Source organism: Scyliorhinus torazame, chromosome 17 (genome assembly GCF_047496885.1).
Source record: "Scyliorhinus torazame isolate Kashiwa2021f chromosome 17, sScyTor2.1, whole genome shotgun sequence".
In the NCBI taxonomy this organism is placed as follows: Eukaryota; Metazoa; Chordata; class Chondrichthyes; order Carcharhiniformes; family Scyliorhinidae; genus Scyliorhinus; species Scyliorhinus torazame.
Genome location: NC_092723.1, coordinates 22,043,913 through 22,065,920, shown reverse-complemented (window position 1 = coordinate 22,065,920; position 22,008 = coordinate 22,043,913). Strand labels below are relative to the sequence as shown.

General features: G+C 46.9%; 1 protein-coding gene across 2 annotated transcripts in view; it reads left to right on the top strand.

Annotated features, from left to right (window-relative positions):
• The window catches only part of LOC140393772 (monocarboxylate transporter 1-like), a 52,053-nt gene that overhangs the window by 27,736 nt on the left and 2,309 nt on the right, over window positions 1–22,008 (top strand). For both annotated transcript variants that reach the window (XM_072480173.1, XM_072480172.1), the window contains 2 exons: window positions 16,604–16,747; window positions 19,726–20,556. In XM_072480173.1, coding sequence (XP_072336274.1) covers window positions 16,604–16,747; window positions 19,726–20,556 — 975 coding nt within the window. The remainder of the gene's footprint in view (window positions 1–16,603; window positions 16,748–19,725; window positions 20,557–22,008) is intronic.

Sequence of the window (22,008 nt, the reverse complement as noted above, 5' to 3'; positions counted from 1 at the left end):
TGCCAGTATGCTAAAGTTCCACAGTGCACGCTTCTTTTTTAAAATAAATGTAGAGAACCCAATTATTATTTTTTTCAATTAAGGGGCAATTTAGCGAGGCCAATCCACCTAACCTGCACATCTTTGGGTTGTGGGGGTGAAACCCACGCAGACACGGGGAGAAAGTGCAAACTCCACACGGACAGTGACCCAGGGCCGGGATTCGAACCCGGGTCCTCAGCGCCGTAGGCAGCATGGCTGACCATTGTAGTGCACGTTTCTTAACATAGAATTATCCAAATGCAGAATGGTCACATTACAAATGGAAGCCATTTGGCCCATCAACCTGTGCTGGCTCTCTGGAAGAATAAGGTCTCAGTGTTACACTGTGCGCAAGAGCAAGTCCCGAGATGAGCACTCGCATCTCTGTGACCTCGATGAAATGCTCACTCAAAATCACTTTTTTAAAGAAAATCTTTTTATTGGCATTTCTCATATTTATAAACAGTTGTGTGTATATATACACATCATATTTTTCTTGCCCGCGCTAATTTACTTTATAGTACAGAGAGGTTTCTTTTGTCCTTTGTTTAACTGACCCTATGTACACTTTGCCCTCTGGACGGTCTATAGTTCCTCCCCATTCCCCGATGTCTTTCCCCCTCCCTTCCTCCCCGCTCCCATCCTCCCTCCTCCTCCTCTCCCCCCCCCCCCTTCTCTTGTGGTTTCCCCCAAATCACTTTTAACATATTAACGCCAATTCTCCGATCACTGCACATGTGCACTCACACGCATGTGTGTGTTTGCACGAGGGTACGTCTGCCTGTGTGTCCCCTGCACGCATGTGCTTCTTTTTGTTTTCGTGCATTGGATTGGATTGGATTTGTTTATTGTCACGTGTACCGAGGCACAGTGAAAAGTATTTTTCTGCGAGCAGCTCAACAGATCATTAAATACATGAGAAGAAAAGGGAATAAAAGAAAATACATAATAGGGCAACACAAGGTATACAATGTAACTACATCAGCACCGGCATTGGATGAAGCATACAGGGTGTAGTGTTCATGAAGTCAGTCCATAAGAGGGTCATTTAGGAGTCTGGTGACAGTGGGGAAGAAGCTGTTTTTGAGTCTGTTCGTGCGTGTTCTCAGACTTCTGTATCTCCTGCCCGATGGAAGAAGTTGGAAGAGTGAGTAAGCCGGGTGGGAGGGATCTTTGATTATACTGCCCGCTTTCCCCAGGCAGCGGGAGGTGTAGATGGAGTCAATGGATGGGAGGCAGGTTCGTGTGATGGACTGGACAGTGTTCACGACTCTCTGAAGTTTCTTGTGGTCCTGGGCCGAGCATCTGCGTGCATGCGTCTGCGTGTCTGCTTGTGTGCGTGTGTCTCCGTGTGTGTGTGTGTGTGTGTGTGTGCGTACATTTGCACAAAGCAGTTTCCACAGTAATTTGGATACGGAGCTAAAAAATAAACATTTTCAGAGCTAGGGGAGAAAGAGGTGGGGAGGAAATGGGATTAATTGTTTTTTTTAAGTAAATTCAGAGTACCCAATTCTTTTTTTATTTTCCAATTAAGGGGCAATTTAGCGTGGCCAATCCACCTACCCTGCACATCTTTACATTGTGGAGGGCGAAACCCACGCAAACACGGGGAGAATGTGCAAACTCCACACGGCCAGTGACCCAGAGCCGGGATCGAACCTGGGACCTTGGTGCCATGAGGCAACAGGGCTAACCACTGTGCCACCGTGCTGCCCCAAGGGCAGTGATACTTAATGTTGGGAGAGACCCCTCCAATGGCAGACATTGTGAGTTAATTTGTCCAGGAAGGAGGTAACGGGAAGATGGGAAATGTCAGAGGCCATTTGGCCCCTTGAGGTTGTTCTGCCATTTAGTTACGCCATGGTTGGATCTGTATGTTTACTCTCTTTACCCGCTTTGAAACTTTTAATATCCTTACCCAACAAAGCTATTAACCTCAGATGTGGAAGATTCAATTGATCCACATCATCCAGCATTTTGAGGGAGAGTGTTCCAGATTTCCACTACCCAATCAGTGAATAAAGTGTTTCCAGATTTTGCTCCTGAATGCTTCTCTCTCAGTCCAGATGATCCAGGAGGGTCCAGGAATGTTAATGATAGAAGTGTAATGAAGCATAAGTATATAATAGAAGTACAATAAATAAATTAAATATTTGATAACCGTATTGATAAGACACACTGTGAAGTTATTATTTGATTATTGTGCTGTAACTCTTCGTGAAGATAAGCTGGGCACACATTGGGTGACGGGGGTTTATCAGATCTCAACAGGCCGGTTTTGAAATCGTGCCTTTTTAACATTGCCCAGCTGTAGAATCGCTCAGTGTTTCAAAGACGGTTTCATATTCTTCATAACTTTGAACCAAATGAGGTCAACACATCATCACTGGTGGTTTTGAGGGATTGGCATCGTTGAGCTTCAAACACATGAGACGTACAAACAGCCAGCGAACCCGATATAGACACAAATGCACATAGAATGGATACAGCTGAGGAAACCATCCAGCCAGTCATACTGTGCCAAACATGCTAAACACATACACACAAGTATTTCTCTCGCATCTATTATTACAGCCAATGACGTAATGTTGGAAGTGTAATGTAGGAGACCTGGCAGCAAATGTATGCACAGCAAGCTCCCACAAACATCAATATGATAATGACCAGATAATCTGTTTTTGTGATGTTGGTTCAGGGGTAAATATTGGCCAGGACATGGAGGTGAACTCCTCTATTCTTTGAAGCGGTGCCATGGGATCTTTTATATCCATCTAAGAGGTCAGTTAAATGTCGAGCCGAAAGGACAGCACCTCCAACAGTGCAGCACTCTGGTCAAAACTGCACCTGAGTGTCAGCCTGAAGTGAACCCACCAACGGTTGGACTCTGGGGCGAGAGTGCTAGCCACTGAGCCATGGCTGAGACACGCACACATCCCCACACATTACCCGGCCCCTCTCTAGCTCGGCCCCCTGACGCACACATTCACACGCTACCCACAAATCGGCACAAGGCCACTCTCTCTCTCTCTCTCTCTCTCTCTCTCTCTCTCTCTCTCTCTCTCTCTCTCTCTCTCTCTCTCTCTCTTCCCCCCCCCCCCCCCCCCCTCCCCCGCCCATGTCCAGGCACACACTATGGAAGAAAGTGCCATTTTCTGCTTTCTCCACTTTGTTTTACCCCCATGGACACACACAAACATTCTGCACATTTGGTTCAACAACAAAAGTCAATGCCCGTAATCACATTGTCTCATGATCTTGTCACATGAAGGCAGCGTGACCACATTGAGTGCAGCAATGGGGGCTGGTGACATTTAACATGATTGGGTTATTGCCAGTTAGGATCGGAGATAAGCAAATTTTTTCCAAAAACAGAGAAGGTCAGATGAGAGAAGGTCGTGACGAGGGTTGGTTGGGGGGGGGGGGGGGTGTTGCAACATTCGCCTCGTTGTGTGACTGCAGCAGAAGCTTTTTCTTGGCAAAAACTGGATTCACTTGATGAGAACATGGTGTCAGTTCCAGACTGCGTTATGGTCACAAACAGACTCTCTGCTGCACTGATGGACTCACACTGGGGGAAGGTGCTGGCAGAGGCGATTGCCCTCTCTGCTTATAGACCGATTGACATTTCCAGTGGTTCAAGGTGATGAATTAAACGGAACAGACCAGGGGTTACGGGGAGAAGGCAGGAGAATGGGGATGAGAAACATATCAGCCATGATTGAATGGCGGAGCAGACTCGATGGGCCGAATGGGCTAATTCTGCTCCTATATCTTATGGTCTAATGAGCATTTATACAGCCCCTTGCATGACTTCAGGATATCCCAAACCACTTTACAGCCAATTAAGTCAGTTGGAGGTGTATTTCACTGCTGTAATTATGAGACATTACACTTCAAGAAAATGACACCTGCCATTTAGTGTGCCTGCACGTGGGCATATTGGGGGGTGGGGGGGGGGGGATGGCTTCCTTGTGTCAGTTTGTGGGTAGCTGTAGCTGTGTGAAATGTGTCATTGGAGGAGTGGGTGCTGGGCTAGGGGAGGGGCTGTGTATAGGGGGGAGATGGGGGTATGTGCGCGTGTGTCAGCCGTTGGAAAAAATGCCTTTCCAGGACATTGCCAGGTATCAGGAACTTCAGTTACACAGGGTAGGAAAGCTGGAAGTGTTTTCCTTTGAAGAGAGGGGGTTAACAGCTGATCTATTAGTGGTTCAGGATGTCTTTGGACTGGAACTTGAACACAGTCTTCTGCCTCGGAGGTGAGTGTGTGATACCCACGTGCGCATGGTTGACATTTAACACCTTGGTAGCTTAGGACACACTGAGAAGCAAAGTTCACTGTCTCTGACCTGTACTGTGGCATGGACTGATGGCCAACCTTAAGGTTCAGCTGGCTGGCACTGAGAAAGGCCCCAAATGCCATTTTTAAAAAAAAATTAAAAATTAAACAAGCCATATTTCCATTTTATGCCAATTGGATGATGTGGGAGTTAAGATGCAGCAGAAGTGTTTATAGACTTCATACTCTCGCAGAGCAGTCAGGACATCAAATTAGAAACACGTGAAAATCTGCAATGTTCTAAGCTTGGACAAGAGGATCCGGAGACCTGGTGCCAGAAATCTGGAAGTCTGCTGGAACTGGAAAGTACTCGATGCTATATAGAAGGTGCTTTACTCTATACCTAACCTTGTGCTGTACCTGCTCTGGGAGGTTTTGATGGGGACAGTGTAGAGGGAGCATTAGAGACCAAGTTTACAGCACGGAAAGAGACCTTCGGCCCATCATGACTGTGCTGATGATCAAGCACCTAACTATTCGAATCCTACTTTCCACCACTTGCACATCTCCTCTTAAACCTCCTGCCCATTATCTTAAACCTATACCCTCTGGTTATTGATCACTCCCCTAAGTGGAAAATTACCTTCCTATCCATCCTATCTATGTCCCTTATAATTTTATACACCTCAGTCAGGTCCCCCTCAGCCTCTTCTGCTCCAGGGAAAACAACTCCAGCCTATCCTGCCTCTCTTCCTAGCTGAAGCGCTCCCGCCCAGGCAACATCCTGGTGAATCTCCTCTGCACCCTCTCCAGTGCAATCACTTCCTCCTTATAGTGTGCTGACCAGAACTGCATACAGTCCACAAGCAGGGGCCTAACCAGCGTTTTATACAACTCCAGCATAACCTCCCTGCTCTTATATTCAATGCCTTGGTTAATAAAGGGAAAAATCCCATGGGCCTTCTAAACCACCTTATCTACCTGTCCTGTTGTCTTTAGAGATATGTGAACCTGCACACCAAGGCCCCTTTGATCTTCTGTACTTCTGAGGGTCTGACCACTTATTATACATTCCCTTGCCTTGTTAGTCCTTCCAAACTGCATTCCCTCACACTTTTCATGGTTAAATTCTATTTGCCACTCTTCTGCCCATCTAACCAGCCTGTCTATATTGTCCTGTAATCTAAGGCCTTGTTCCTCACTATTTACCACACCACCAATTTTTGTGTCATCTGTGACCTTACTTATCATGCATTCACATTCAGATAATTAATGTGTACTACAACTGACAAGGGACCCACTGGACACAGGCTTCCAGTCACAAAAACAACCTAACCCTGCCGTAGGAGAGTCCCCAATTCATTTTTTCCAATTAAGGGGCAATTTAGCGTGGCCAATCCACCTACCCTGCACATCTTTGGGTTGTGGGGGCGAAGCCTGCTGTGGCGGAGGTGTAGAGGGGACTTTACTCTGCATCTAACCTGTGATGTTCCTGCCTGGGGAGTGTATAGTCCTCACTCAGTACTGCAGTTAAAGGGCAGGATTCTCCGACCCCCCACGGGGCCGGAGAATCGCCGGGGGTGGGGGGGGCGGCATGAATCCCACCCTCCAGCGCCGGTTTTTCGGCGGGGGCGGGAATCGCGTTGCGCCGGTCTGGGGCTGTTGGCAGTGATCCTCCGCTCCGCGATGAGCCGAGTGGCCGCTCGTTTTCGGCCAGTCCCGCCGGTGTAAATCAAACAAGGTCCTTACCAGCGGGACCTGGCTCTGCGGGCGGCCTGCGGAGTCCTCTGGGGGGGGGGGGGCTGCGATCGGGGCCCACTAATCCGTGGGTTGGCCTGTGCAGTGGGGTCACTCTTTCCCTCCCCGCCGGCCGCTGTAACAGTCCGCCATGGCCGGCGTGGAGAAGAACCCCCCCCCCTGCGCATGCGCTGGGATCACGCTGGCACTCCCGTGCATGCGGCAACTCGCGCCGGCCGGCGGAGGCCCTTCGCCGCCGGTTGGCGCGGCGCCATCCCCGCCGGCGCCGACTTAGCCCCTGAAGGTGCGGAGGATTCTGCACCTTCGGGGCGGCCTGACGCCGGAGTGGTTCACGGCACTCCTCGGCGCCGGTACAGCCCACCCCGCCGGTCGGGAGAATCCCGCCCCAGGTGAAAGCCAAAGCCATGTGCTCAAGTCTCTGGAGTGAGATTTGAACCTACAACCCTCTGATTCGTGAGGACAGCCGGCTGAAAGACAGCTGGTAGTTTTGGTGCTGTTCTGCCATTGCACTGGGGGACACTGAGACACTGACTGTTTAACTGTACAGAAGGTTACTGGTTGGAGAATAAATGAGCAGCCAAGGGTATTGGGATGAGGCCAATTCAGTCCCATGATATGGATGTGGGAGGGCGGGATGACTAATCATGGCTGTGTGATGACAGGGTGCAGGTACCTGGCCTCCCAGCTAAGTGTGAAACCAGTTTCCCTTGAAACTTCAGCTCAGCTTGTGAGCAGGGTTTGTATACACCACTGGTCGTACGTCATGGAAACACGCGACACATTTGCATGAAGTGTAATTCCCTCCCTCACCCCCTCCCCCTCTCTCTCCTCCTTTTCAGACGTGCCTACTAATCTATCTCCTTACTTGACTCAGTATCAAAATTTGTCTGATAGTCGCCCCGTGAAGAGCCATTGTGTTACTCTGCCGAAGGTGCTATATAAATGCGAGTTAATGTTGTTAAAGCGTAGTCACTGTTGCTTTTCAGCCAAGTCTGGCAGTCATTTCAGCAAGGATCAACAGATGACGAATTAGAGTACAGTGTTCAATTCTGGTCGCCACACTACCAGAAGGATGTGGAGGCTTTAGGGAGGGTGCAGAAGAGATTTACCAGGATGTTGCCTGGTATGGAGGGCATTAGCTATGAGGAGCGGTTGAATAAACTCAGATTGTTCTCACTGGAATGATGGAGGTTGAGGGGAGATCTGATAGAGGTCTTTAAAATTATGAGGGGCATAGACAGAGTGAATAGTCAGAGGCTTTTTCCCCAGGGTCGTGGGGTCAATTACTAGGAGGCATAGGTTTAGAGGAGATGTACGAGGCAAGTTTTTTTACGCAGAGGGTAGTGGGTGCCTGGAACTCGCTACCGGAGGAGGTGGTGGAAGAAGAAACGATAGTGACATTTAAGGGGCATCTTGACAAATACATGAATAGGATGGGAATAGAGGGATACGGACCCAGGAAGTGTAGAAGATTTTAGTTTAGACGGGCAGCACGGTGGCACAGGGTTGGAGGGCCGAAGGGCCTGTTCCTGTGCTGTACTTTTCTTTGTTTGTTCTTTGTTCTAGAACAACAGGCATTCATTGAAATTTTTTTTTTAGAGCACCCGATTACTTTTTCCAATTAAGGGGCAATAGTGTGGCCAATTCACCTACCCTGCACATCTTTGGGTTGTGTGGGGGGTGGGGGGTGGGGGGGGGGGGGGGGGGGGGGTGGGGGTGGCGGTGCCCAACGCAGACACGGGGAGAATGTGCAAACTCCACACGGACAGTGACCCGGGGCTGGGATCGAAACCAGGTTCGTGCCGCCCCCACCAGTTTGCATTTTGTTGAGGATTTCATTGCTGTAAACTTCAATGGGAGGTTGAAGAAACCTGCCGTAAACTGATGTAAATTGGAAAAGAAAGTTTTTTTTTTTCTGTACCTGTCACACCCTCAGGTCGTCAAAAAGGGCTTTCCAGCCAATTAACTACTTTTGAAGTGGCCAATTTTGTAATGTAGGAGACACGGCAAGACAATGTGCGCAAAGCAATGTGATTTATTTTTTTAAATTCCTTTGCGGGATGTGGGCATATCTGACTCCACCAGCCCATCCCTAATTGTCCTCCAGAGGTCACCTGAGACTCAACCACATTGCTGTGGATCTGTGTAAGGGGGGCAGATTTTTTTCCTGAAAAGGACATCAGAGAACCAGATGGGTTTTAAAAACAATCAACAATGGTTGTTTCATGTTCGTCATTAGACTTTTTGATCCCAGGTTTTTAATGATTTCAAATTGAAACGATCTGCCGTGCTGGGATTTGAACCTGTATTCCCAGATCTTGCTCTGGCTCGCTAGTCCAGTGACAATACCACTGCATCACTGCCTCCCCTAAACCCAAGAACATGTTTTAAAGATGTGGATTTAGGGGTAATGGCTCGAAGGGGAACTCTACTGCTGTGCCTTGACATAATTCCATGAGGTATTTTCCTCCTTCAGAAAAAGCCAAAAGAAGTTTGGTTTAATGTTTAATCAGACAAGCAGCAACCCTGACAGTACCACACTCGCTCAATACTGGATTGGGAGTGTTGGCCTGTTTGTGCACGAGAATCCAGTGTGGGGCCTGGATCAGAAGGTTCGGATTCCAACGTGAGGGTGCTGCACACTGACCCATGACTAACACATGCTCAAGGTACTGGAGATCTGATTCCTGAATGAAGGGAGTGTGAGATTATGGAGAGTGAACCAGAGCTGCTCTAACTGTGTGAGGGGCCCCTTGTTTTTAAAATTTATTCGCCAGACGTGTGCAGTGACTCTCTTCTCCACGCCGGCCCCGACGCAACATGGCGCAGGGCTACAGGGGCCGGCGTGGAAGAAAGGGGGCCCTCAGCCAGAGAGGCCGACCCGCCGATCGGTGGGCCCCAATCGCGGGTCAGGCCACATCGGAGGACCCCCCCCCCCCCCGGGTCGATCCCCCCCCCCCGGGTCAACCCCCCCCCGGGTCGATCCCCCCCCCGGGTCAACCCCCCCCCACCCCCGGGTCGATCCCCCCCCCCCCCCCGGGTCGATCCCCCCCGGCCCAGAGGCTGCCCCGGACCCTTCCACGCCGAGGTCCCGCCGGCTGAGAGCACATGTCAATGACGGCGGCGGGACTCGGGTTTTTTGCGACAGCCGCGTGGCCCATCCCTGGCCGAGAATCGGCAGGGACCGGCGCCGCGCCGACCCCGCTGGTGCAGATGACACGGATTCTCCGCTCTGCGGAGAATTGCATCGGGGCGGCGTGGCGCGATTAGCGCCGGTCGTGGGGATTCTCCAACCCGGCCCCAGGCTGAGAGAATCCCGCCCAGGGTACTTCGCTCCTGGAGTGATTGCATGCACAAATAGGCATATGGTATATTTCAACAAACGTTATTACTCTCACAGTATTACCAACTTTAGCATCATAAAGAAAAATAGCTTACAATTACCCATTAAACAATGCTTAACAATTCAATGACACAATAACCCTTTACTGCTATCTTTATCTCCACGCAAACAAAGGTCATCTCTGGTCAAAATCCACTTTAAATACAGCTAGCACACCCCGGCATACTTGCTTTGAAAAAGAGAAGCCCTTCAGGAACCAACTACAGATTCTTGCCTGCCTCAAACTGCTGTTTAAACTGCCAACCTCAAACACTGCTCCTGTCCAGTACACAGGCAAATCTTTAACCTACTGTCTGAGAACAGCTGCTTGTCTGGTCTTGCCTTAGTTAAATCTTTAACTTAATTGTTTTTCCCAGAAACTGCTGGTCTGTGCACAGCCAGGTCTAATTGTATTGAGATAAATAGCTTCTCGAGTCACACCCTAATCTAAAACTGAATTTTGTAAAACTGCAACTTCCAAACCTGACTGCTTCAGCCCCTGCCTCCTCCCATTAACTACATCATCCTACTAATACAAAACATGTCTCTAATCACCTACTCCCCAGGGAACCCTCTTAATATAAACAAAATTCCATTAGCCCAACTTCAGCAAACAATATCCATGGCTGGAATGAATTATGATCTTACTTTTATGATGCTTTAATTGAAAGTATGTTTGTCTCCAAAAGTCTAGCTGCCTTTCAAACCAGAACTTCTAAAAACATGACTGCAGCAGTCACACATTATCCCAGGTGCTTGACCCTTACTGCACCAAATACATATAATACGATACACCTGAAATTCATATATTCATCACACCATGGCTGAGTAGGTAGATTGCTCATTTACAAGTCCATAGACTTGAGTTCACAGTCAAGACTGACACTCCCACTGAAGTAAACGGGGTGCACCACTGGTGGAGATTCTGTCTTTAGTTGAGCTGTTAAATTTGATGTCTGTCTACCCTCCAGGTGGGTCCTGTCTACCCTCTCAGGTGGGTGTAAAAGATCCCATGGCCAATTAAGAATGATTAGCAGATAAGGCCAGATATTTCAAAAATGGCAAAAAGACAGAGTTAAAGGCTCTGTATCTCAATGCATGAAGCACTCATACAAAACAGATGAGCCGACAGCTCAAATAGAAATAAATAAGTATGATCTGATAACCATTACAGAGACATTCAGATCGGCAAAGTAGCCTGGAGGATGAGCTCATAAAGAGTGTTTTCAGGCTCGTTTCTTAGAGCAGCATATGCTAGAGCCAACCAGTGAGCAGGCTATTCTAGATTTGGCATTGTGCAAAATCGCAGGATTAATTCCTAACCTCAGTGTAAAGGCACCCCTGGACAGCAGCAGTGATCACAACATGATTGAATTTTGCCTCCAGTTCGAGGGAGAGAAGGGTGGGTCTAAGACTAGTGTTTTGAACTTAAATAAGGGCAAATGTGAGGGTATGACGACAGAGCTGGCCAAAGTGTAGTGGGAAATCAGGTTATGGGATAGTTCTGTAAAGATGCAGTGGCAGACATTTAAGGAGATATATTCTGGAATGGTCCCATCAGATTGGAAAACTGCAAATGTAACTCCTCTATTAAAGAGATAATACTTAGCAAAGATAAATTCCAGTGCGAAAGGAGGACTAGAGGAAGGACGTACCATTTGTGGCTAACTAAGGAAGTTAAAGATAGTATCAAATTGAATTAAAAATCATATAATTCCACAAAGATGAATGGCAGGATAGAAAACTGGACAGAATATTTTTTTTTAAAAAGCAAAGATTCGCTGACAAAAAATGAAGAGGGAAAAAGTGGAGGATGAGAGAAAGCTAACTAGAAATATAAAATCTGAGAGTAAGAATTTCTACAGACATTTAAAAAAGGGAAGGAGTAAATAAACTCAATTTTGACCTTGAGTCTAGGTAACCAGTGATAATAAGGAAATGGCAGGTAAATTAAACAGATATTTTATGACCGATTTCACAGTGGAAATACAAATAATTGTGCATCAAGAAGTGAAAGGCAGGGCGGAGCTTAAAACAATTCCAATCAATCACCAGCGAAAAGGGTACTGTGAAAATTATTCGAACTAAAAGCGGACGAGTCCCCAGGTCCTGATAGACTTCATCCTAGGGTCTTAAAAGAAGTAGCTGCTGCAATAGTCGGCATGATCTACCGGCTGTTCACACCGGCAGGGTATTTCGGTCCCACGCTGGCGCATCGAGTTCCCAGCGACGAGGAGTACAGTCACCGGAAAATTCCGTTGACAACGGCAGGGTCAGTAAATTCTGCTGGTGGGATACCACTGCCGCCGATAACACGCGGCGGATTGCTCGGTACATCCCGCATAGTGGATGCATTGTTTAGCACTGGGCTAAATCGCTGGCTTTGAAAGCAGACCCAAGTCAGGCCAGCAGCACGGTTCAATTCCCGTAACAGCCTCCCCGAACAGGCGCCGGAATGTGGCGACTAGGGGCTTTTCACAGTAACTTCATTTGAAGCATACTTGTGACAATAAGCGATTTTCATTTCATTTTCCAAAATTCCCCAGATCCTGGAAAGGTCCTTGGAATATAGCAAATGTAACTCCTCTATTCAAGAAGGCAGGAAACTACAGTCCTGTTAGCTTAGATGTTAGCTTAACATCTGTTGTAAGGAAATTGCTGGAATCTGTTATTAAGGGGAATTATAGCTGGGCACTTGGAGAATTTCAGTGCATTTAAGCAGAGTAAGAAAATCTCAGAGTCAACATGGTTTTGTGAAAGTGAAATCATGTTTGACTAATAATATTTGAGTTCTTTGAAGAAGTAACAAGCAACACACTGTTACAACACTCTGGGTAAGTGAACTCCAGCCCCACGGCGGCAAGGTGGCGCAATGGTCAGTATTGCTGCCTCACGGCATTGAGGACCTGGGTTCGATCCCGGCCCCAGGTCATTGTCCATGTGGAGTTTGCACATTCTCCCTGTGCCTGCGAGGATCTCCCCCACTACCCAAAGATGTGCAGAGTAGGTGGATACGCAACGCTAATTGCTCCTTAATTGGAAAAAGTAGAAAAACAAATTCCAGCCCCATTCGACCCGGAATCGCAACACATAATTAACAAATAATTCTTATAAAAATTCCTGAAGTCTTTGGCCCTTGGCTGCCCAATAATTACAGTCACCAGGTTTGTAAGTTGAAACACAATTTCAGTTTATTTATACCAAGAACTATCAGGAAATATGCAGTAAATACAATTGGATAACAGCTAGCTAATACCTACTACCTACTTTAACTGTTCCACCCTCTACCCACACACAAAAGACAGACAAGCACAAGGTGGGGGAGGGGAATAATAAGGATGAAGGTCAATATATAAGTGTCTTTGCTCAAATAGTGCTTCTTTCGCACACTTTCCTCACTGCAAGCCCGCTGATTAAAGTCTCTGGTTTACAGCTGGTAATGGTCTTCTCTGCAGTCATTCCTTCAGTATCCTTGTAGTTTAGAAAAATGCAGTACTCACAGGCAGTCGGCTTTCTGGAGAGTCACTTTAGTTCACATCAAACCTTGCTTCCAGCTCGTGGTTTGACTTCAGGCAACTGCAGTCACAAGAGAATGACACCCAGACTTCCTTGGAGCGAGTCAGCCCTCACAGTGGCCTTCTGAAGAGAATTACTTAAATCTTTCTGGAGAGAGTTGCTTAGATTTCTCCATCCAGGCTCCCAGAATCAAAACTGAAGCCAACCTGGAATCTCCTGACTCTGAAAACACTCCAGTGGGAGCAGATCCAATCACCAGCTGTTACCGGGCAGAGCACAGCCTTTTGGGCCAATTCACTGACTACCAGTCAAATTAATCAACCGAGTCCCAGCCAATCTCTATCATTGGTGCCGAACATTCCACAGTTCCAGTTTGAACCAGCACAGGCTAACAGTGGTCTCTACTGCTGCTGAAATCCTTTGCTTGAATTAAAGGCACAGGCCACTACTTTCTTCTGGTTGAATTACAGCTACAGGTTGCCTTCAAGATACATGTCCAGAAATTATCCATAGATCAAAAAATGTAACAGCAAAAATAAAAGAAAGGGGAAATAAGGGAATAAACAAGAACAAACAGGAAGGACCCTTACAATAGGTAAAGGGGAATCTGTGAATGTGCTACACTTAGATTTCCAGACGACATTTGATAAGGTGCCCCATCAATGGTTACAGCACAAAATAAGAGCTCATGGTGTAGGGGGTGGGATGGGGGTAACGTAATAGCAGGGACAGAGGATTAGCCACCCAGAAAACGAGAGTAAGCATAAATGGGTTATTTTGGTTGCCAAGATGTGAAGAATGGAGTATCAGTGCTAAGGTCTCATCTATTTACAATCTGGATTAATGACTTGGCTGAAGCGATCAAATATATGGGTGCTAGATTTGCAGATGACACAACGATGGGTAGGAAAATAAGTTGTGACGAGGATCTTTTTGTGACTGGGCAAAAATTGGCAAATGAAATGGAACGTGGGAAAATATGAAATTGTTCACTGGCAGAAATTTTTTTTTGAAGCAGCATATTGTCTAAATGGAGAGTGTTGTAGAACTGTGGACAGAGTGAATCACGAAAGGTTAATATGCAGGTACAGAAGGCAAATTAAGGTTTATTGCAAGGGGAATGGAATAAAAAGTGGGGATGTTTTGCGAGAGCTATATAGGACATTGTGAGACCACACAGAGAGCACATTGTACAGTTTCGCTCTTCTTATTTATGAAAGGACACACTCGCGTTGCAAGCAGTTCAGAGAAGGTTCACTCGACTGATTTCCTGGGATGAAGGGGGTTATCCTATGAGGATAAGTTGGACAGGCTGAGCCTGTATCCACTGGAGTTTAGAAGAATGCGAGGTGGTATTATTGAAACATATACGAATCTGAGAGGCCTTGACAGGGTGGTTGATGAAAGGACCTTTCCCCCTGTGGGAGGGACTAGAACTCAGGGGACACAGTTTAAGACCGAGATGAGGAGAAATATTTTTCTGTTAGAGGGTCAAGAGTCTTTGGAATTCTCTTTCCCAGAGAGCAGTGAAGGCAAGGTCAATTAATAATTTCAAGGCAGAGTTAAGTAGATTCTTGATTGACAAGAGACTCAGCGGGTATAGGGGATAGACAGGAAAGTGGAGATGTGACTCCAGTCAAATCATCTTATTGAATGGTATAGCAGGCTCACTGGGCAATAAAGCTTATCCGTGCTCCAAACGGCCTCCATCTGTGCTGTAGGGATTCGATGGAAAAGTGCTTTACAGCCAATGAGGAATGTCGTCATATAGGAAATACAGTAGCATTGAATGGTATAGCAGGCTCACTGGGCAATAAGGCTTATCCTTGCTCCTTATCCATATGTTCATACTCCGCGAAGAGCATGGGCATTTTACCAACTTCTTGTCCAATATTTATCTCTTAAGCCCAAATAATGATTTGGTCATTGAGGTTTGGGGGATCTTGCTGTGTGCCAATATGCTACTGTATTTCCTATATGACGACATTCCTCATTGGCTGTAAAGCACTTTTCCATCGAATCCCTACAGCACAGATGGAGGCCGTTTGGAGCACGGATAAGCTTTATTGCCCAGTGAGCCTGCTCAACCATTCAATAAGATCATGGCTGATTTAACTGTAGTCTCATCTCCACTTTCCTGTCTATCCCTATACCCGCTGAGTCCCTTGTCAATCAGGGGAAATATCGAGTCTGCACCAGCCCCGTGAAAGAGCACCCCTACCGAGGCCCATTCCCCCGCCCTGTGCCCGTAACCCCGCCTCACCTGCATATCTTTGGCCACGAAAGGGAAAGCGTGGACCCCTCGAGGTTGTTTAACACAAGGTTTTTATTTATAAAAGCAAAATACTGCAGTTGCTGGAAATATGAAATACAAACAAAATTCTGAAAATGCTCAGCAGGGCTGACAGCATCTGTGGAGAGAGAAACAGAGTTAATATTTTGAGTCTGTATGAAGAGTCACAAGGCCCAATTTTGTCAACATATGAATTTCCACTCACAACTTTGGCAAAAGGTACAGAGAAATAGCATTTAAGGAATTTCGGCGGTATTTCCTCCGCTGTTTCAGTGGGTCAATGGATACATAGCCTGCAGAAATGAATCACCTGCACAGTAGGACCCTCTGTCAATCCATGTCCATAATGTTCATCCCGTACCAGCCTCCCCGAACAGGCGCCGGAATGTGGCGACTAGGGGCTTTTCACAGTAACTTCATTGAAGCCGACTTGTGACAATAAGCGATTTTCATTTCATTTCATTTCCAGCACGAATGTACATTGGACTACTTGCTCTCATGGAGCGTAAGCAGCAATTTGGGCAGAATGGCTTTCTTCCATGGTGCAATCTCGTATCTTTTTACCCCCCCCCCCCCCCCCCCCTTCAAAACCTCTATGTCCATGATATAGGTAGCTATTAGTAACTGGTTAATGTTCCAGGGATACCCAGAGGCATTGATCAATTCTCATTTCCCCTCGCTGGATTTTGTGTTCCCCGTGATATTCAGGAAATGTAACTGTCTCGGGACATTTTATTCATGCCATTTACCCGCTTCCATGCTGCACGGCTGGGATCTCCTCGGGATTGCTGTCTATTCTTACCGACCCTTGCGCATCTCGAGTAGGGTAGATGCATTTAATTCTTCTGAGTGGTGACAGGACGGCTCTGGATCAATGAGCTCAGTTTGGTTGATGCTGTAAAGAGAGGGAGGAAGCTGTTTTTAGCTGTTGCTGTTCAGTCCGAGTATAAAAGGTTGTGGGACCAAGGTGGATGGATGGAGAGCAGCCATGGTCTCATTAAATGGTTGAAAAGGGTTGAATAGCCAAATGGCTTCCTACCTTTCGAGGGGAGGGGAGTGGGTGAGGCTCTTGTCTTAGTGAGCTTGTGATCAGATGCTGTGGAAGAACTGAAGCACAGAAGAGCGCCTCTTGTACAAGCTTGGCCGAATCATTTCCAACTTCCCCATCGCTGCAGTATCTGACAGAATGAGAGCTCCGTAGGTGAGAGCTTGGAACCATCTCAGCACCACACAACCTTCCAGCTGACTTCAGTGAGAGAGAGGGAGAGAGACTTCCATCCCATTACACTGACAAACGCAGAATGTATGATCCCCTCGGGCTCCCATATTTACCAATCCATCTTCTATTCCCCTTCAGGTCCCATCAGCAGTATCCTGGTGAACAGATATGGAAGTCGGCCTGTGGTGCTAATGGGCGGGATGTTGGCGAGCTCGGGAATGATCATGGCTTCATTCTGCAGAAACATTGTGCAGCTTTACTTCTGTATAGGAGTGGTTGGGGGTAAGTGTCAAACCATTCTTCGCTATTTGGCTTTGGTGCTGTTTTCCGTTTAATTAATGAGTTAATGATCTGTGAGTATTAACACACTAATTTTGTCACCTGGCGACCAACGATGGACTGCGGTTGAGAGTCTGCAGCAGATTTTAATACCCATTTGTCACATTTGCTCCCTCTCTGTTGTATCACTAGAAACCCCTCACCAAACCAAGAGATTACTATCCTCGGTGACATTGTTAGGAGTTAGGAACTCAGCCGTGAGCAGCTCTTCGTATTGGTGGGTGTGGAGAGAGGATTGTTTGGAGTTCTGCACTCAGTGACTCTCTCCAACACTTACTTCCTGTATTCTGAATGAGCTCCCTTTGTCTGGTATCCCCCTCACTCTCTGCCCAGTTTTGAACAGGATGTAGTCCACAGATTAGAGGCGCTTCTCACACCAACCCCTTCCGCTGACAGTTTATAAAAAAGACCTGTGCCGCAGTAACCTGCGGGGGCTAAACAGCTGGCTCCTAAAGCGGAACAAGACCAGCAGCACGGGTACGGCCTCCCCGAACAGGTGCCGGAATATGGTGACTAGGGGCTTTTCACAGTAACTTCATTGAAGCCTACTTGTGACAATAAGTGATTATTATTAACCTCCGGTGATGACCAGCATTCAGATCTCACCGTGCGACAACTCTCACAACTGCCCAAGCCTCAACACTCTTGTTAACTAAAATTTTCATTAAAATCCGAGCAGCATAATTGTCTAAAATAAAAACATATTCTGGTTTCCCTTTCGGGATAGGCATCTTTCATATATTTCACTCTCAGCCACTTTCGACCTCGAAAGGTTTCAACTTTTATTGGAGCATCGAATTAAGGAGTAGGAGATAGCCAGTCGGCTCTTTGATCCTGCTCCACCATTCTATACGATCGTGGCTGATTTGATCATGGTCGCTGCTCCACTTTCCTGTCTGCCCCCCCGTAACCCTTGACTACCTTGTCTATGAAAAATTTGCCCACCTCTGCTTTGAATATATTCAGTGACCCAGTCCCCACTGCTCCCTGTGAAAGAGAATTCCACCAACTAATGACGCTCAGAAAGAAAACAATTCTCCTCGTCCCCATTCCAAAGGGTTATTCTTAAACTGTGTCCCCTCGTTCTATACTCTACCACAGGGGGAAGCATCCTTTCAGTGTTCACCCTGTCAAGTCTCCTCAGAGCCTCACATCACCTCTCGTTCTTCTAAACTCCAATAGGTATTGTTGTGTTATGTACTCTGGGATAACACAGGCTGCAGCTGGATACAGCTTTAACCAAAAGATACTCCAGACCTTGAAGTTAGTTCAATCTGATTTATTGAACCAGTAGCACAGTGTGGTATTATAGGTATTACGGTACCTGATAGGCTAAAGCACCATTGGTGGAACTGTATGCTTTCTGTTGGCTAGAGTGTATAATAGCTCCGTCCTGATAGGCGGGGTATAAGAACCCGTGCCGCCCCAGCAGCCCTCATTCTGTACCTGAGCTGCTGGGGGAAATATCTAGCTTATTAAAGCCTTCAGTTGGACTACAACCTCGCTTTAGTGGTCATTGATCGTGCATCAATTTAATAAGCTAGATGTTTCCCCCAGCAGCTCAGGTACAGATCGTGCATCTCACAGTTCTCGATGAGTTCGACTCTCTGCTAACCTAAGTGTGGTTGCTCTGTCTGACTGAACCAGACTAGCTCTTAGCCACATGCTGGAGGTGCGATACTGTACATACACCCTGACTCACTCTGTAGATGTTCATCAGTGGAAAGAGGCGGAGTGTGACTGCCTAGTCCCTTTTCTAGTGAGATACCACCCCTGAGTGTCCTGCCTGCTTATTGGTCGTGTCCTGTTCTCTGTGTTCATTAGCTGCCTGTCTGTATATTATTATCTGCATGTCTGCATATCATGACAGGTATCGAATCAAACCACTCAACCCTTCTTCCCATTAACCAATGTACCCGACCTTCCGGTCGCTTCATACTCACTGCAGCCACTCCATGTAGAGCTGAACTCTCTTCACTGAATTCCAGGCCCTTACTGGAGTTCTGCGTTGAGGTTGATGCCGTCCTTTTGAGTGCTGACAGCACTTTACAACAGCTTCATTAAGCTCTGGGTTAAGACTCGGGATCACACTCCTGATTATACGGGAGTAAATACCTGATTCACATCAGTGCTAGGAAAGGACTTACATTCATACAACATCTTTCACCGTGTTGGGATGTCCCAAAATGCTTTACAGCTAATGGAAGTACTTTCTGAAAAGGTCACGGTGGTAGAAAGCACAACAGCCAATTTGTACACAGCAAGCTCCCACAAACAGCAACGTGACGATAATCAGACAATCTCTTTAGTGATGTTGATAAGTGTTGGCCACTTCACCAGGGAGAACTCCCGGCGAATCAGGATTACATAACTCAGAGGGCCCCCCCCCGTATTAGAGACACATTACAACAACAGCTTACATTTTTATAGAACCATTATATGGAGTAATATTCCCCAAGTGAATTTGCAGGGGCGTAGCTAAACAAGATTTGAGCCACATAAGGAGGGCCGGTGAACTGAATCCTGGTCAAAGAGGTAAGAGCGTCTTAAAAGGAGAGAGAGAATTTAGGGCGGGAATTCCAGATGTTAGGACACAGGCAATCGATGGCCCAGCTACCGATTGTGGAGAGACTAAAATTGAGAATGTGCACAAAGAGTGTAAATGGTGGAGTGTAGAGAAGACAGAGGGTTGAAGGGCTAGAGGAAATTAGATTTGGATGAGTGCAGAGAGAGAGTTTTGAAGATAAAGCTGAGAATCGGCAATGGCCAAATGGCCGGAATTGGACTGTCAGTATTGTGTCGTTTGAATTAACACGCATCCCCTTAAAACATCCACCCCTCATTTTAAAACCAAGTGTGAATTTACACGGAGGAACGTTTAGCAGCAGCCGATTGACCTTTTAAAAATAATTTCTCTCCAGGGCTCGGACTCGCCTTCAACTTGCAACCAGCGCTGACTATGATTGGCAAATACTTCTACAAGAAACGCCCCTTGGCTAATGGGCTAGCGATGGCCGGAAGCCCAGTGGTTCTCAGCACTCTGGCTCCTCTTAACCAGTATCTCTTTGACAACTACTCATGGAGAGGGGGCTTCCTGATCCTGGGGGGAATCCTGCTCAACTGCTGTGTGGCCGGGTCCCTCATGCGCCCTATACGTCCTCAGCAGACCACTGCATCCAAATCACCAGTGGACCCCAAGCATGAGGCTGATGCAAAATCTGACCTTCTGACCAGTGAAACCAAACCAAAGCTCACCATTCTCCAAACCATCAGTAACTACATGGACCTCTCACTCTTCAAGCACAGAGGCTTTCTGATCTACCTGTCTGGCAATGTCATCATGTTCTTCGGTCTATTTGCACCCCTGGTCTTCTTGTCCTCTTATGCTAAGAATATGGGCATTGATGAGTACAAAGCAGCTTTCCTCCTCTCCATCCTGGCCTTTGTGGACATGTTTGCCCGGCCATCCATGGGACTCCTCGCCAACACCAAATGGGTGAGGCCTAAGATCCAATACTTTTTCTCCTTCTCCATCTTCTACAACGGGGTCTGCCACATCATGATGCCCTTGGCAAAGGACTATATTGGTCTGGTGATCTACACCATCTTCTTCGGGTTTGCCTTTGGCATGCTGAGCTCCGTACTATTCGAGACCTTGATGGACATTGTGGGGGCACAGAGGTTCTCCAGCGCTGTGGGACTGGTGACCATAGTGGAGTGTTGTCCCGTATTACTGGGACCTCCTCTCCTAGGTAAACTGGGTTTTGTGTGGTGTCTTGGGAAAACTGGGGAGTGGGGTGGAATGGGTGTTGGAAGGCATAGTCATGGAACAACTAGTCCAATTTAATTTAATTAGTGACACTGTCTGTGCTCTTTATCATAGTTCTATGAATGTTTTGTTTTCTATTATTGATCCAATTCCATGTGAAAGTTATTATTGAATCTGCTTCTACCCCTCTTTCAGGCAGTGCATTCTAAATCATAATAACACTTGTAAAGACATTTTTTTCTCATTCCCCTTTCCCCCCATATTTGTTGCCAATCATCTTAAATCTGTGCCCCCTGGCGATTGATCTTCCTGCCGCTGAAAACAATTTCTCCTTACTAATCACTGCCCTTCATGATTTTGAACACCGCTATTAAATCCGCCCTTAGTAACTCTACTCAAAGCAGGACAACCCCTGTCTCTCCAGTTTCTCCATGAAACTGAAGATTCTTCCTGGAATCGGGAAAGGAAAGAATTCCTCGGCCGCTGCGACAGAACTGGACTGAGGAGAGCTAGAAGGGGGCATGAAAAAGCCCTGGCGGGAAGGGTTAGGGAAAACCCCAAGACGTTCTACACTTATGTGAGAAATAAGAGGATGATCAGAGTGAGAGTAGGGCCGATCAGGGATAGTGGAGGGAACTTGTGCCTAGAGTCTGAAGAGGTGAAGGAGGCCCTAAATGAATTCTTTGCTTCGATATTCACTAGAGAGAGGGATCTTGTTGCTCATGAAAACAGCATGAACCAGGTTAATAGACTCAAACAGGTTGATATTAAGAAGGAGGATGTACTGGAAATTTTGAAAAGCATCAGGATAGATAAGTCCCCTGGGCCTGACTGGATATACCCAAGGTTACTACGGGAAGTGACCGAGGAGATTGCTGCGCCGTTGGCGATGATCTTTGCGTCCTCACTCTCCACTGGAGTAGTACCGGATGATTGGAAGGAACCAAATGTTGTTCCCCTATTCAAGAAAGGGAATAGGGAAATCCCTGGGAATTACAGACCTATCATTCTTACGTCTGTAGTGAGCAAAATATTGGAAAGGATTCTGAGAGAGAGGATTTTAAATTTTTTTTAAAAATAAATAAATTTAGAGTACCCAATTAATTTATTTTCCAATTAAGGGACAATTTAGCATGGCCAATCCATCTAACCTGCACATCTTTGGGTTGTGGGGGTGAAACCCACACAGACATGGGGGGAATGTGCAAACTCCACACGGACAGTGACCCAGGGCCGGGATTTGAACCCGGGTCCTCCGTGCCGCAGTCCCAGTGCTAACCACCGCGCCACATGCCGCCCTCGAGATAGGATTTATGATTATTTAGAAAAACATAGTTTGATTAAAGATAGTCAGCATGGCTTTGTGAGGGGCAGGTCGTGCCTCACAAGCCTCATTGAATTCTTTGAGGATGTGACGGGACACACTGATGAAGGT